At 46.7% G+C, this 13,996-nt stretch overlaps 4 protein-coding genes across 4 annotated transcripts; 2 read left to right on the top strand and 2 right to left on the bottom strand.

Annotated features, from left to right (window-relative positions):
- Positions 1-128: 128 nt before the first annotated feature.
- F4817DRAFT_324475 (uncharacterized protein) lies at positions 129-2,032 on the bottom strand. The gene is made up of 3 exons (XM_049301644.1): positions 1,199-2,032; positions 248-1,076; positions 129-197 (listed from the first exon to the last, which is right to left on the bottom strand). Exons 1-2 carry the CDS (start codon positions 1,652-1,654, stop codon positions 765-767), a joined length of 768 nt encoding a protein of 255 aa, XP_049163153.1. The 5' UTR covers positions 1,655-2,032; the 3' UTR covers positions 129-197; positions 248-764.
- Positions 2,033-2,896: 864 nt separating this feature from the next.
- F4817DRAFT_355958 (TRM-domain-containing protein) lies at positions 2,897-6,898 on the top strand (the record flags this gene model as incomplete). The annotated part of the gene is made up of 3 exons (XM_049305725.1): positions 2,897-3,297; positions 3,487-4,888; positions 5,531-6,898. The coding sequence occupies 3 exons, from the start codon at positions 2,897-2,899 to the stop codon at positions 6,896-6,898; spliced, it is 3,171 nt and encodes a 1,056-aa protein (XP_049163152.1).
- A 270-nt stretch (positions 6,899-7,168) lies between these two features.
- Positions 7,169-10,037, top strand: F4817DRAFT_130857 (P-loop containing nucleoside triphosphate hydrolase protein). The gene is made up of 5 exons (XM_049297747.1): positions 7,169-7,422; positions 7,488-7,656; positions 7,727-7,930; positions 7,980-8,172; positions 8,228-10,037. Exons 1-5 carry the CDS (start codon positions 7,333-7,335, stop codon positions 9,783-9,785), a joined length of 2,214 nt encoding a protein of 737 aa, XP_049163151.1. The 5' UTR covers positions 7,169-7,332; the 3' UTR covers positions 9,786-10,037.
- A 1,975-nt stretch (positions 10,038-12,012) lies between these two features.
- Positions 12,013-13,875, bottom strand: F4817DRAFT_324468 (uncharacterized protein). Its single transcript, XM_049301643.1, has 2 exons — positions 13,237-13,875; positions 12,013-13,185 (listed from the first exon to the last, which is right to left on the bottom strand). The coding sequence occupies exons 1-2, from the start codon at positions 13,496-13,498 to the stop codon at positions 12,365-12,367; spliced, it is 1,083 nt and encodes a 360-aa protein (XP_049163150.1). The 5' UTR covers positions 13,499-13,875; the 3' UTR covers positions 12,013-12,364.
- Between the last annotated feature and the right edge of the window lie 121 nt (positions 13,876-13,996).

Here is a 13,996-nt window from a genome sequence, read left to right as displayed (position 1 = left end):
GGGGGGTACGGAAGGTGCGGGAGGTGGTTGCCTGGTAACGGGGTGAGGGGTGCGACGGCGACCTTGGTGATGAGGAGGCTTTTGGGATATGCGCTGGATTTTGTGTGCACGGGTGCATGGGAATGGTTGCCCCACCACTTAAATGTGGCTGTACCGTAACTACAGGCAGGTAAGCTCTAGATGAATGATATAATTACCTAAATATCTATTAATGGTGTATATATCGTTAGTCAGGGGCAAGACGTACATAAATCAACCCCCTATTCTAGGTAAAACTCAAGCAGCTCTCAGCGCTGTTCTATACCGCCATTAATCCGTGAAATCTTACCAGTCCTTCGAGTTTAGTCATTCTCCCTAATTAGTATACTCCATACTCTAAGAAATACCATTCTAGCTTTATTTTAGGTCATATATATTTCCGAGTCACGAACAGGTGCAGTGTTGATAGACCGAGAAGTCACTTTTATCTAAATTATTCCTCTTGTATTAGTCGTGCCTCTTACTTCTTAATACGTGGGCGAAAATAGACCTTTCTACTTACAAAATTTATAACACTAACCCTTGACACGCTCTGTAGGACCTACAAGTCATTATCACGCCTCCATAAGAACTGAATCCGACCTGACTAACAAAAGGCTAACATGCGGCACTAATAAGAATCCATCAATCGAACATTCAGATCCCCTTAAAATAACATGTTTCCAGGATGGAAAAGATGAAGTTGTTTGGTCGCCGAACAATAGAATGATCTGATATCACCAACTTCACTTCTTAGGCTCAATTACCTTCGAGATCATGGCGCTAGGCGCCTTGCCACTAGTTGGGGAAGTAGTATAAGAAGCCGGGATGTTGTTTTGAACAGTCTGTCTAGCTTCGCGGAATATCTCGTAGCAGTTAGCGAGGACCGCGTTGATGTCCTGATCGACAGGCACAAGGGCTGTGTCGACGATAGACTTTATATGTTCTTCGAGCTTATAGAACTCATTCCTGTCTGAGCGATACCGGGCTGGTAGGCCACTGTTGTGTAGCAAGGCGAGGATTCCGCCGACACAGGTGTTGACCGCAGCGATAGTAGTCTATTTACAAAAGAAGGGTTAGTGTTATAGAAATTCTGACTGAAAATGAGGGGGATAGCTTATAGATAGAAACTATGCTAGTTTACTTGTGTTAGGATGATATAACTGTAGAGATAACTTACGATTGCTGTCCCATTCTTCGACGATACTGACCCAAGGGCAGTCAAGACGGCACCCATTGCAATCTGGAGAAGCATCAAGAGCCAACTGACGATGTCCACGGAATGAAACATGTACGTGAACTTGGTCTTTTCGGTGAGAACGTCTTGGTACAAACCATCTCTGAACCCCTTTGGTGGCCACAACGTACTGGTTGGACGGATGACCTCTTCGCTCTCATCATCCTTGAATACACCAACACCTCGACAGAACTGAACCCACTCGTCGTGCGAGAGGAGGCGGTAAGTATCTTTTCCATGGTCCTTAGATTTTGGAGGAGTACTACCGTTGCTATTGTTTGGTTTAGGAGAAGGTGGTGCCGATGAAGGCTGAGAGGCCATTGCCGCGTCGATGTTAAGGCGTGGAATATGAGAACGATGAGGGTTTGTGTCCTTGGTTGGGTAGATTGTGGACGCCATTCTTAGAGTCTAGATGAGAGGAGATGGAATGGGTTCAAAAGAAAGACAGACACAAATGTGAGATGTTAGAATTAGGATATCCCAAGGGGAAAGCCATTTCCAGCCAGGACTTCTCCTGTCAAGGAGATTCCTAAGCTACGACTACCTCACGTATGATTATTCTAGGAAGCGGCTTTAAAGGATGCTTGTTATCCTTTGGGGAGTTCTTATTCAATTAGTGGTCAGGATTGAGGAGGAATGACGAGCTACAATCAGTTTCTCTTGTATGGTAGGTGCTGGAGCCCAGACCCTATGTCTGAAGCACTTCCTGGATAAGTAGTATCTATAAATCTAATAAGGACCTCTGTGAATATTGGTAGGAGTAGCCGCGCAGATCTAATATGTTGGAACTAGCTGCGTTACCCGTTCGCGCAAGCGCTTACGGGGGAGTGCCTTTTACGCCACAAATAACTCTGGCCTCTGATTGGCTAGCCACACCTCAGCGCACGTCCGATGAATTTTTTGTAGAATCAATTGAATTGCTTCACTTTTGGATAAAAGTTTTAATAATTAGTATCGTTGGATAGAGCGCGTTTTGCATGACATTTCTATACCATTTGCACCTTTTGCAGACCTTGTGCGATAGAATGGCAAAGGAAAAAGTCGCAAACTGCGGGGCGATTCTAAGTATCTGATTGGTCGAAAAAATTGTGGCAGTACTAATGAAATATATAAGAGTTGATACAGGAGCAAGGTAGAGAAAAGCAAGCAAGCTCTTCCTTGAAGATGATGGGTTTAAGAAAGACATGATGACACTCATGGAGAAATAAGTGAGGTTCCTTCTCTTGGATATTTCCTTCTTTATCGCTGTTTCCTTTTTTGTGTTTAGTCGACACGTTCCGTTTAGTCATGCCCATATACTCGAGGAAAGAGTGTTGAAGGGACATAGCAGGGGCAAGTATGTAGCTAGCAGTCATAGGTACATGCATGAGCTAGGTATAAGGTATAGCTCTCTTGACCGCCCGGCAGAACAGCTAAGACCCCTCCAGGGCCCCACCCTTCTTAGAAAAAAAAGGAATTGGAGTTATTCGCGACTTATATGGCCTTTGCGCAACCTCGATATTCTTGGTTTCGTCCTCTAATACTACCCTCCTAGAACTCAATTGTATGCTCTTCTCGCTTTCGATTGCGTCCTCTCGATTAGCGCTTCGGCATGTAAATCGATTTCTCCTTAAACCACATCGTCTTCGAACTGTACGAACCATGGCCTCGGAAACTAAGAACGGTTCTTCGGCCGCGACGACCAATATTCAGATCATCACGAAAGACGGCCAAGAGTTTACCGAAGTCAAGGAGGGACTAGCTCGTATATTAGTCCCCTTTTCCGCAAAAGATATCGCAGATAAGAAGTCGAATGCCGAGGAACAGCAAAAGGTCTTCTACAATCCCATTCAGCAGTTCAATCGCGACTTGACAGTTCTCGCAATTAAAGCGTATGCTGAGGACGCATTTGCTAAGAGACGGGCTGGGAATGCGGAAAGAGCAGCTAAGAGGAAACGTGAGAAGACAGACACTAGTGGTCGCAACTCGAAGAAGGAAAAAGTAACCGAGAATGCAGACGGCGTTACGTCTACAGCTGACGATGCGACTAAGAACGGAGCTCAGTCGGACGACGCAGATATAACCCTCCCAGACGCGCCAAATAATCAAGATATAGGGTCACAAGAGAACAATTCTGAAAACATCCACAGAAACGGTGACAACGTACCTTCTGGTGACGTGCCTAATGCCGACCAACCTGCCGAAAACTCACAGCCGACTAACGATCAAGAGACGAAATCTACCGAAGCAAGAAATAACCAACCTACACCTAAATTTACCATACTCGATGCTTTGTCGGCTACGGGACTTCGAGCTCTACGATATGCCCAAGAGTTACCATTTGTTACATCAGTTACTGCAAATGATCTTAGTCCCTCGGCTGTCAAGGCTATCAAGCAGAATGCGGAACATAACGGTGTCGAATCCAAAGTAAACGCGACATCGGGCGACGCCCGTGCGCATATGTACTCCTTACTTACTTATGAAGTCGTAGAAGAAAAGGGGAAAAACAAGAAGAGCGGCAATAAACCAAATAAACCAAACAACAAATACAACGTGATCGATCTGGACCCATATGGAACCGCTGCTACCTTTTTCGACGCGGCACTTAACGCCGTACGAGACGATGGGGGTTTGCTATGTGTTACATGCACGGATTCGGGCGTCTTTGCGTCACATGGATATCCCGAGAAAACGTTTGCCCTTTATGGCGGCATCCCTGCGAAAGGATGGCATTCTCACGAAGTAGGGCTGCGCCTCATACTACACGGCCTTGCTTCAACAGCAGCGAGGTATGGGCTAGCTATCGAGCCCCTGTTGAGTCTATCGATTGACTATTACATCCGGATCTTCGTTAAGGTTAGGAAGTCGCCGGCAGAGGTCAAGTTCCTTGCGGGGAAGACTATGATCGTATATAGCTGCGACCAGGGGTGCGGAGCCTGGGAAACGCAGTTCCTGGCACGTGACAGAAAGGCACCTAATGCGTCTGGGAAAGGCGTCTTCTATAAACACGGACTCGCCATGGCACCGACCACCGACCGGCTTTGCAAAGAATGCGGTTCAAAGATGCATCTTAGCGGCCCAATGTACGGCGGACCGTTGCATTCTCCAGACTTCATCAAGAAAATCTTGGATGACCTCCCTAGCGCCTCCGACGAGATCTACGGCACGAAGACGCGGATAGAAGGAATGCTACAGACGGCACTAGAAGAGTTCCTTACACCTCCAGAAGATAGGATGGAGAGTCACAGAGAGGACGAATTCGCTGCGATCGAACACTATCCGTTCTATTTCCACCCGGCGAAGCTAGCGGGTACTCTGCATTGTATGTCTCCTGATGAGGATAGTTTCAGGGGCGCTTTACGGTCTTTAGGCTATGAAGTTACTCGTAGTCATTGCAAGGGCGGTAGTATAAAGACAAATGCGCCATGGTCAGTCATTTGGCATGTTATGCGGGAATGGGTCCGCGAAAAAGCCCCTGTGCGTGTTGATAGAATTAAGGAGAACACTCCAGCGTATACCTTACTCCGGTTAGGCAAGACAGACGAGACTCCGAAGGAAGATCCTGCAAAGGATGCAGAGCGCGAGGCGATCGATAACTTGAAGGTTGTCTTTGATCAGAAACTTGGACGAGACATATCCAAGAAAGGCCTTGTTAGATATCAGACAAACCCCAGAGAGCATTGGGGTCCTCAGAGCAAGGCGAAGGGTCACTAATGGGTGGACAGTAGTGATATAAAAAGGAGTAAAACGAAGGTTTGAAGCTCAATACCACGACCGATTCTAGATCGGCCTATGATACCCCTTTATTTCCCTCTTGCTCGTTTACTACATATACCTGTGAAGTAAAAAACGAGTATAACAAAAAATAGGGGAGCACAAGCCCCACTATAAGATCAAAACGCCTTGCATGGCCTAAAACGGGGATTGTGCAATAAGACTAATGCAGCACATCATGAAGGCTCCTGGATATCTGGTTTGCTCCAAATCCTACCTTACATCTTCTACAGGCTTAATTACCTAATCATTGGCATTCACAAGCCCGCTCTTTTCTTACTAAGCCAGATCTTGCCGCCTCTACGCTTCTAAAAGTAGATCGCTCTCCTTTATATCTTACTTAACTCCTCTACAAGATATCTACAAGAGATATCAACGCTACAACTTCATGGCATAGCATTTTAGGTATCTGTAAATAATATTTGCCTGCGTACCACACGGAATATGTCTACTAAACCCAGTAGCATTTCTACCGATACCGGTCAACCCGAAGTAGGCAATATCCTTGGTTCTACCAAGGCTGAGGAGATCATATTTATATTAAGACAATCTGAAGCGTCCGATTCATACGATATATTCAGCTTAAAAGAAGAACCAGGAGACCAGGAGCCGACGTTCAGACTATTCCAGTCTTGGAATGCTGGTATACCGCAGCCGCTCCTAGATGAATTTTTAATCGAGGGTCTTCCGGATTACTTGAAAAGTAGTCCGTCGCGGCGCATCCATGCTGTGGTGTCGACTGGCTCCGGGACGGGTCTTGCGCTAAAATTTTACAACGAGGTTGTTGGGCGGCTTTTATCGGGGCGCGAGGTTTATCCTTCGGATCCAACCATAAACTCGGTAGAAATATTCAAGCCGAATCCGCACAATCTAGTTGTTACGCAGAGCGCTGATAGCGTACGCGAGTTTGCGCGAGAGATTAGTCGCGAGGATGAAGATGGGGTGCAGCATACCGTGGTGCTGCTTAGTGGTGATGGGGGTGTCATCGAGATGCTTAATGGTCAAGTGTCGGTAGAGGGGCACAACTCGGAAGAGCGTCTGCCGTTGATTGCGATACTCCCGTTAGGTACAGGAAATGCACTTTTCCACTCCCTTCACAAGTCAGCGGGCACGACATCAAGATTTCCAGCGCCGTCCAGCCTGGTCCAGGGCTTGCGCACTTTGTTCAACGGCCGAGCAGCCGCGCTACCTTCTTTCAAGGCTGAATTCTCTCCCGGCTCTCGCATTATAACCTATAAGAGCCCCGAATCCAGCTCCGATTCCGCGGAAGAAGTTGAAAGCCACGCCGACGCCGTGTCTCATCTCTACGGGGCCATCGTTGCTAGCTACGGCTTCCACAGCCAGCTGGTCTGGGAGAGCGATACGCCGGAGTATCGAAAGCACGGTGCTAAGCGCTTCGGCATGGTTGCACAGCAGTTGCTTAAGGAGAGCCACGCGTATAACGCAATCGTTGAACTCTCCGGAAAAGATGGATCCAATGTACAGAAGCTAGACCAGGACCGGCATGCATATATCCTAGCTACGATGGTGTCCAATCTAGAGAAAACCTTCACCATATCTCCAGCTAGCAAGCCCCTAGATGGGAAATTAAGGCTCGTTCATTTCGGTGCTGTTAGTGGAGAGAAGACTATGGAGATTATGATGCAGGCGTATAACGATGGAAAGCATATCGGTATGAAGTGGACTACGGAGGATGGTAAGGAGGAAGGGGTCGGGTACGAGGAGACTAGTGTGGTTAAGATCACTACTTTAGAAGAAGATGCTAGATGGCGCAAGGTCTGTATCGATGGTACTATTGTAGAGCTGCCTCAGGGTGGTTCTATGACTATCAGGACGGAAGATAGACCTCACTTGCGGGTTGTGGTGGACAAGTCGCTGGTTAGATAGATACGGAGTTCATATCTATTAACACGATTAATATATATAGGAGGTATACACTCCATATGCACTATCCTAACTAATACAGCTAGAATAGTAGTCCCAACCAGGTAACAAGACTATAGCGCAATTATGCGGTACGTAAACGCCGGTCTGAGTCATTACCTCGATTCCACCCAATCACGGAGCATTCATCAATGAAACAGAATGAATCATCGACGCTACTGCAGCCAAGAACGCACTTCAACGAGATCGTATAAGCACGATCGATGTATCGAAGGCTAGACTGAACCCTTAGACCGGATTGATAAAAGTTACATTATGTAATGCGGCTTCAAGACTTATACTATAACATAAATCAGTTCTATCCCCCTTTTCAATAATGATTTATCCAATTCGTATTGTCTATTAGTAACCAGTGTATTTGATATACTATCACGAACATGACATCCATGGAAGCTGAGAGCGTTGCGACTATTGTGTGCACCTCTAAACAAACTCGCTTCAACATCGGGACCCCTAACTATCGCGAGGTAGTTATGCTACTTACCTATTCTCTCCATATAACTAGTAACGTTTCTAACAGATATGATAATAGTTAGATATTGAAGGACTAAATATAATTGTCAAGTCTGGATCCAAGTCCGGTGCCAAAGGCAAGGCCAAGGCAAAGAGCGAGGGTACCAAAATCCTTAGTAATGCTAAGTTGAGACTCAAAGCCGGCCAGCGGTATGCTCTGATCGGAAGGAATGGTACTGGGAAATCAAGTAAGTCTAATGTAATCAAATGAAGCTATAATTAACCATGAGAGAGTTGTAACTAATAAGTCTATTACAGCCCTATTAAAGGCGGTGGCGGAAAAGCTCATACCGGGCCTACCAGAAGAGACCCGTATAACTATTCTCCAGCAGACTGACGTTGGAGATGTCAATGCTGACGAAGGCCCCGTTCCTACCCCTAGTGAAGGCGAGGGTCCAGTAGTGCTAGAGGAAGTTATTGAGCGAGCCACTGCCAAGCAGGAGGTGCAAAAAGAAATCGATAGTCCGTATCCCATCCTAGACTTATAAGTCCTCAAACTAATCAGCCGTAGTTTTATTAAGAGGTGTCGATGGCGGTGACCCCTTTGGCGCTCTGAGGGCCTTTCGGAAAGTCCACCACGGACGCCTTCAAAAAGAGTTATTCCTTAAGGATAAAGATGCAAGCCTCCGTAGCGGCACGAGAGGTATGCAGGCGAGAAAAGCTCTGATCACCATGGAGAAGAAAGTTGCCGAATTCCAGTCGGAGTATTACTATCTCTACACGCACAACTAGGTGACATATTCCTGACAGATAACTCAGATATGAACGAAAAGACGAGGATATCACACCCGAGACGCTTGCAAAGGAGACAAGCGAAGCTGCCGATATGCTTGCCGACCTCCAGCTTCAAGTCGAGCCGTCAAAGCTGGCAGAAACCGAGTCAAAGGCGAAGAAGATCCTTACAGGTCTCGGCTTTACAGAATCTCGTATGGCGCAACGCGTTTCAAGCTTATCCGGCGGGTGGAAAATGCGAACAGCCTTAGCAGCCGCATTACTACAAGACACAGACATCTTAATCCTCGACGAACCCACAAACTTCCTCGACCTCCTCGGAATCATCTGGCTGCAGCGTCACCTCACAGCACTAGCCGAGTCGTCCGATCCGCCCACCCTAATCCTCGTCTCCCACGACCGCGACTTCATCTCCCTGTGCACGGATCTCCTCATCATCAAGGACATGGACCTAACGTACTTCCACGGCGACCTGCCGACATACGAGGCCTCGCGCGCCGAGAAGAAGGCGCATCTGACGAAGATGAAGGACGCGCAGGATAAGCAGAAGGAACACATCCAGCAGACGATCCAGCGCAACATGCGCGAGGGCAAGGCCAAGGACGACCAGAATAAGATCCGCCAGGCTAAGTCCCGCCAGAAAAAGCTCGACGATAGGTGGGGGATGGAAGTCAATGCCAAGGGCGGCCGCTTCAAGCTCAACCGGGACTTGGTCGGATACCACCTTACCGCGCGCGCCGAAATCGACATCCCCCAGGACGAACGCCCCGTTAGTTTCGCGCTGCCGGACCCGCCTGAGCTCCGGTTCCCCGGGGCCCTGATATCCCTAGAAAAAGTCTCGTTCCGATACGCAAGGGACGCAAAAGCGCCCGTCGTGCTGAAAGACATCGATATATCCGTCAGCATGGGCGACCGCATCGGCATCCTCGGCCTCAACGGCAGCGGCAAGTCCACGCTAATCAAGCTCCTGGTCGAAGAAACACGGCCGTCGGCCGGGACGGCGACTAAGCATCCGAGGTTGAAATTGGGGTACTACGCGCAGCACGCGGTCGAGGCGCTGCAGGAGATGGGACAGGTGGATACGGAGATGACGGCTCTTGGGTTGTTGATGGGGGAAAATGGTAGCGAGCTGGATGAAGGCGAGATAAGAGGGCTCCTGGGTTCACTCGGCTTGCCGGGTCGCCTGGCGTCTGACGTCCCTGTGCGCCGGCTCTCCGGCGGACAGCTTGTAAGGCTGGAACTTGCCCGGATCTTGCGCCGGCGGCCGCATTGTCTGGTCTTGGATGAAGCGACCACGCATCTCGATTACGAGACGGTGGCGGCGTTGCGGGAGGCGCTGCGGGGCTGGCAGGGCGCGGTTGTGTTGGTTAGTCACGATCGGTGGTTTGTAAGGGGTGTGGTGGAAGGGATTGTGGGAGATGATGGGGAGGAGAGCGAGGAGGATGATAGGGGTGGGGATGCGGGGGGTATGAGGAGGAGGCTGGTCTGTAGGTTGAAAGCGGGAGCGATGAGTGTGTTGGAGGGTGGAGTGAGTGAGTTTGAGGAGGGGGTTGAGAGGAGAGTTAGGAAGATGGAGAGTTCATAGGGTACCTAGTGAGCGTTGGGGAGTATGGATTAATGACTGTTTTACTTTTGGTAGTTAAATGAGTGTTGAAGAAAAGGGGCTATGATAAGCAGGAGTTGAGAATTGAACCAATGTATTTTGATGTATTACCTCTAACGGGTACAATCACAGATTCATACTAACCCAAGCTCTTCCAGCTTATTTCGGCCTTTATTTTAAACTTCAGATCTTCTCCTATATATCTCGACTAAGAGAAACTACAGTGTTTTATACCAGACGCCATCCTCTTTTAAAGACTTCCCCAGGTATAAGTTATTTCAAGCCCGAGCTGTGAACAACCATTGATCGTTATCAAGCCTATAACTGAACATGTGGTTCAGGCAAAGCCTTCCAAACCACAGTGGGTCTCCTTGGCTTTATTCTCTATTTCATCAGTACCGTATGAAGTCTCTTCCAATTGATCCGCCATTCCTAGAATTTCGGCGCTTCCGGGCCCACATACAAGCCGGGGAAGAAGAGATGCTTTCCAAGCCGGAAATTGTGTAAGCGCCATCGAGCATACTGTTACTATGAATAGTAACATGGTTAGTAGTACTATTGATAATAGAAACAGCATCCACTGCCACCGGACTTGTATACAGGTTGCGTAATGGAAGACTTGCCCAACGGCAGGGTCCGAATAGTTCTCGTGACCGCGAGTTCGAATCCAAGTAGTTAACGAATCGGAGATATTTGAAAATGTCTGCTGGATGCGGTCGAAATCAATGCGCCCATAATCATATATGTGTTGCAAAGTTTGGAGGCCGTCAAATGTGTCGACTACCATGGACCCGTCGCCCCATAAGGTTCCCGTAGCAGTTCTGAGTGCCCCGTTGAAATTTTCACTTATGATATATGGTATTGTACTGGTGCCAAGTGAATACTCCACAAGATATAAGCATTTCCGAGCAAGAAGGGAGTTTGTTAGTGACAAGTCGGTTTCAGAATCGACTTCAGGGTTGGCTTGATAGGGAAGCCACCGGTAAGTCTTATTGATACTATACCCTTTATCTGTTAGCTCGTCTATATCTTGTGGTGTTAGGCAGTGTGTATCTATAATTCCGAGCTCTAAATAGGACATATGGTGTAAGGATGAAGGATAAGCCGGATCTTAGAACGATAGAGTATATCGAAAGCAAAGTGTTTATCGAGATTCGGAATGGCCACTGGGGTAACGGGTGCCCATTATGCGGATATAGAGTAGCAAATATAACGAAGAGAGTGAATTGTATGATACTGGATTCATCATGAGATCCAATGTGTTAATCTAATAAGTACTGAGTGCAATAGCTCTTAGTATAAAGACTTGGTAAGGAAGGAGACGTATTTTAGAGATGTATTGCCAATATCAAGGAGAAAGGCCTTGTGTACCTAAGGTTCTGTCTATTGGATTAAACATTGATTTGGTGGACATCCTTCTGGCTTAAATATAAGCAACTGTCTTAAAGTGCGGAGGGTAAATGTCTCGAAAGTATGCCTTGGGCACTCTGTTGTACGACACTTAGTTTCCAAAATTGTACTTTTGGGGATTGCATATTTGTGTAGCCTCAAGTTAAGATAAGGCAGTATTTAGGCTACACGTTTCATCCTAAGCATCACCATTAGAATATATAGTCAACTTAGCACTCATGACATACGTATATCTAATTTCAGGTACCACGGAGATTACCATTGTAATACCACCTAAAACTACTTAGTTGGTGGATTGCTAACTATTCTTATGAGATTAAAGAATTGTGCTACAAGATCTCTATAAAACTAGTATTCGCGCTGGCTTTCGCTTGCTCGCACCTAGAGGGTGTTGCGCTTTAATTAAGGAATCGGTCAGTACCTAATTAAAGATTGATCCGCAATATTTTTAAATGCATTTTCAAACTTTTATAACTTTTCATAACTCTTTTACCCTTTCTAGTAATTTTCAGGCTTCGGATTATTGTTTTACTAGTTCGGAATGTTCCTAAATCTTGCCCGATTCCTTAATTAAAGCGCAGCACTCTCTGGATGTGAGAAGGCGAAAGCCAGAACTAATCGACATAAGACTTTTTATAGAATCATCTGTAAGCCATCCCGGAATCTGGACCTGATAAGTAAGTAGTAAGGTAGCAAGGCCTATGAGACAAATTAAACTTAATCTCAGAAACTTTCTCAATAAATACCTTGTATGCCTAGTGTGATATTTATGGTAGGAAATGGTACTTAAGTTAAGACTGTTTGAGCCGTGTTCTATATTCGTTCAGGGGTTAACATATGAGCTGGTTAAACCCCTGAACATATTTCCCCTCAACGGACTGAGGAATAAAATTGATATCCAACAAGAAAAGGAAACTGATTTTAGTACTGATATATCATTTCACCGTCCGAAACATAACCTATATAGAATTTCCTAAACTTGTTAGAATCTAGCACATACCCTTATCTATACCCTTTACCCGCTCCATATCCAATCCAAATAAACCTTTTAGAACCCTCACTATTTTCCCGCGCTGAACTCGAACCGTACCTGGAAGTGAAGAAAATAAAACCTAACCCGCCTAAGCTGAAAAGTACGGTATACCAATATATCAAGCTTGTCGTAGGCCCAACTCGATGTCCTCATTTGTCGACAATGTCTTCTTCCAGGACTTCTCCAAGAACTGCCAGCTGCCGAGGACGCCGAACATAAGACTTGCAATGATAGTAATGTTAGTTACGCGGTAGCCCGAAGGCCAGAGCGAGTAGAGCAAGAGAGACACAAGCGACATCAGGACTCCGACCACAAGTAAGACGTAATAAAAAGAGGTTAACTTCTGCCGAAGCGTTGCCGTGTCTTCCTTAGTCGACACGACAGTGAATAGCAGCGGAGACAGCATTGATGCGGCTACTTGGGCAACCATGATCGGGTAGCTGTCGTCGTTGAGCGATGGGAGGGCGTCGTCTAGCCGTCCGGGAGTTATGCTGACTGAGAGTGCCGTCCAAATTCCCATAAGGTGGCTGAAGATGACGACGACGAAGCGAACTATCGCTCTAATGTCGGATATTGAGTATAAATATGACCAGAAATATGAAATTGCGCGAGGGAGAGGGGTTATAGCCCATTTAAAGGTCGGTGAAGCAGACTCATTATTGGTGTCAGATAAATGATGATGGCTCTGGTGTATGATCGCCCCAGAAGAGCTTGACACTGCACTGACAGTTGCTAATGCTTCATGAGACTCGCTACGGCTTCCGATCGAACTAGAACATGGAGCCGCGGACTCAAACGAAAGACGATCCATAATGATATCGTTTACGACGTGGTCGCCACTTTCGCAATTTGAATCTATTCCGGAGTGGTTTGAATCACCGGTCGCCGTGAGACTTTTTGCGAGCCTCGTTTGGCAGGAAATATTATGAGCCAACGGCTCTGAAGAGGTATGTTAGATGAATGAAGGATATGTATTAGTGTAAGCCTGACCTTGTTGGGGATGAGAATGATGCTCGTCTCCTGTAAAGGGGAGGCTTTCGTTGAGATGAGCTCCTACACCAAGAAGCTGAAGCGGCAATGGCTCAGTACAAATAACTGGCATAACCGAAGGAACATTTGCGGGATGCCAGGTAAGAGACGATACGGAACTATGAATATTGTGGTCAAGGGTTGTGGTTGTGCTTTGATCTCGCCTAGCATCCTCGGGAACCGCCATAGTATCGTAACCTTGCTGGTTAAGGTTGCTAGGCATTGGAATATAAAGACTATTTAAATGATGGTGTGGAATAGATCTTTTATAGATTCAACTCTTAGGTATTAGTTGATTCGAAGTTAATAAGTTCGATTAAGCTGATGCATACTTTGCAACGTGTCTGTCCTTCTATATTTTATAGAATAAGTGTGTCGGCTGTCTGACCTTTATAAGTAGATGACTGGAGGTTGCAAAGTACGAAAGTATTCAAAGGTCGACTAATTAGGTCGTTCGAAATTAAATACGGAGCCATTCATGTGGACGAACTGACTTGCCTGAGATCTACCACTGCTGGTAACCTGATCTACCACCGCTGGTTACCTAGACAGCACTAGGTTAGGTATCTTCATTTTGGCCAATGATAAAACTTGATAGACTCTCCGAATTACCTTTATTGAATGGAACCGCCACGATGCGGCACGGCAAGCTACGGGGGACCACACAAGGGACCACATCAAGATCAGATCACAGCCCTTGTCAAATGCAGCCAAGCACAAG

Source organism: Daldinia loculata, assembly GCF_022478755.1.
Source record: "Daldinia loculata strain CBS 113971 unplaced genomic scaffold F4817scaffold_3, whole genome shotgun sequence".
NCBI classification, from domain to species: Eukaryota; Fungi; Ascomycota; class Sordariomycetes; order Xylariales; family Hypoxylaceae; genus Daldinia; species Daldinia loculata.
The sequence above is the reverse complement of the archived record's forward strand: the minus strand, read 5'-3'. Positions and strand labels throughout refer to the sequence as shown.

Excerpts from the sequence above, each read along its gene's own strand:
- F4817DRAFT_130857 (XM_049297747.1), top strand. The coding sequence starts at position 7,333 with ATGACATCCATGGAAGCTGAGAGCGTTGCGACTATTGTGTGCACCTCT. Across the intron at positions 7,657-7,726 it reads GAATGGTACTGGGAAATCAA|CCCTATTAAAGGCGGTGGCG; the intron begins GTAAGTCTAATG and ends AGTCTATTACAG. Across the intron at positions 8,173-8,227 it reads GTTGCCGAATTCCAGTCGGA|ATATGAACGAAAAGACGAGG; the intron begins GTATTACTATCT and ends CAGATAACTCAG.
- F4817DRAFT_324468 (XM_049301643.1), bottom strand. The coding sequence starts at position 13,498 with ATGCCTAGCAACCTTAACCAGCAAGGTTACGATACTATGGCGGTTCCC. Across the intron at positions 13,186-13,236 it reads TCATTCTCATCCCCAACAAG|AGCCGTTGGCTCATAATATT; the intron begins GTCAGGCTTACA and ends ATACCTCTTCAG.
- F4817DRAFT_324475 (XM_049301644.1), bottom strand. The coding sequence starts at position 1,654 with ATGGCGTCCACAATCTACCCAACCAAGGACACAAACCCTCATCGTTCT. Across the intron at positions 1,077-1,198 it reads CGAAGAATGGGACAGCAATC|ACTACTATCGCTGCGGTCAA; the intron begins GTAAGTTATCTC and ends TTTTGTAAATAG.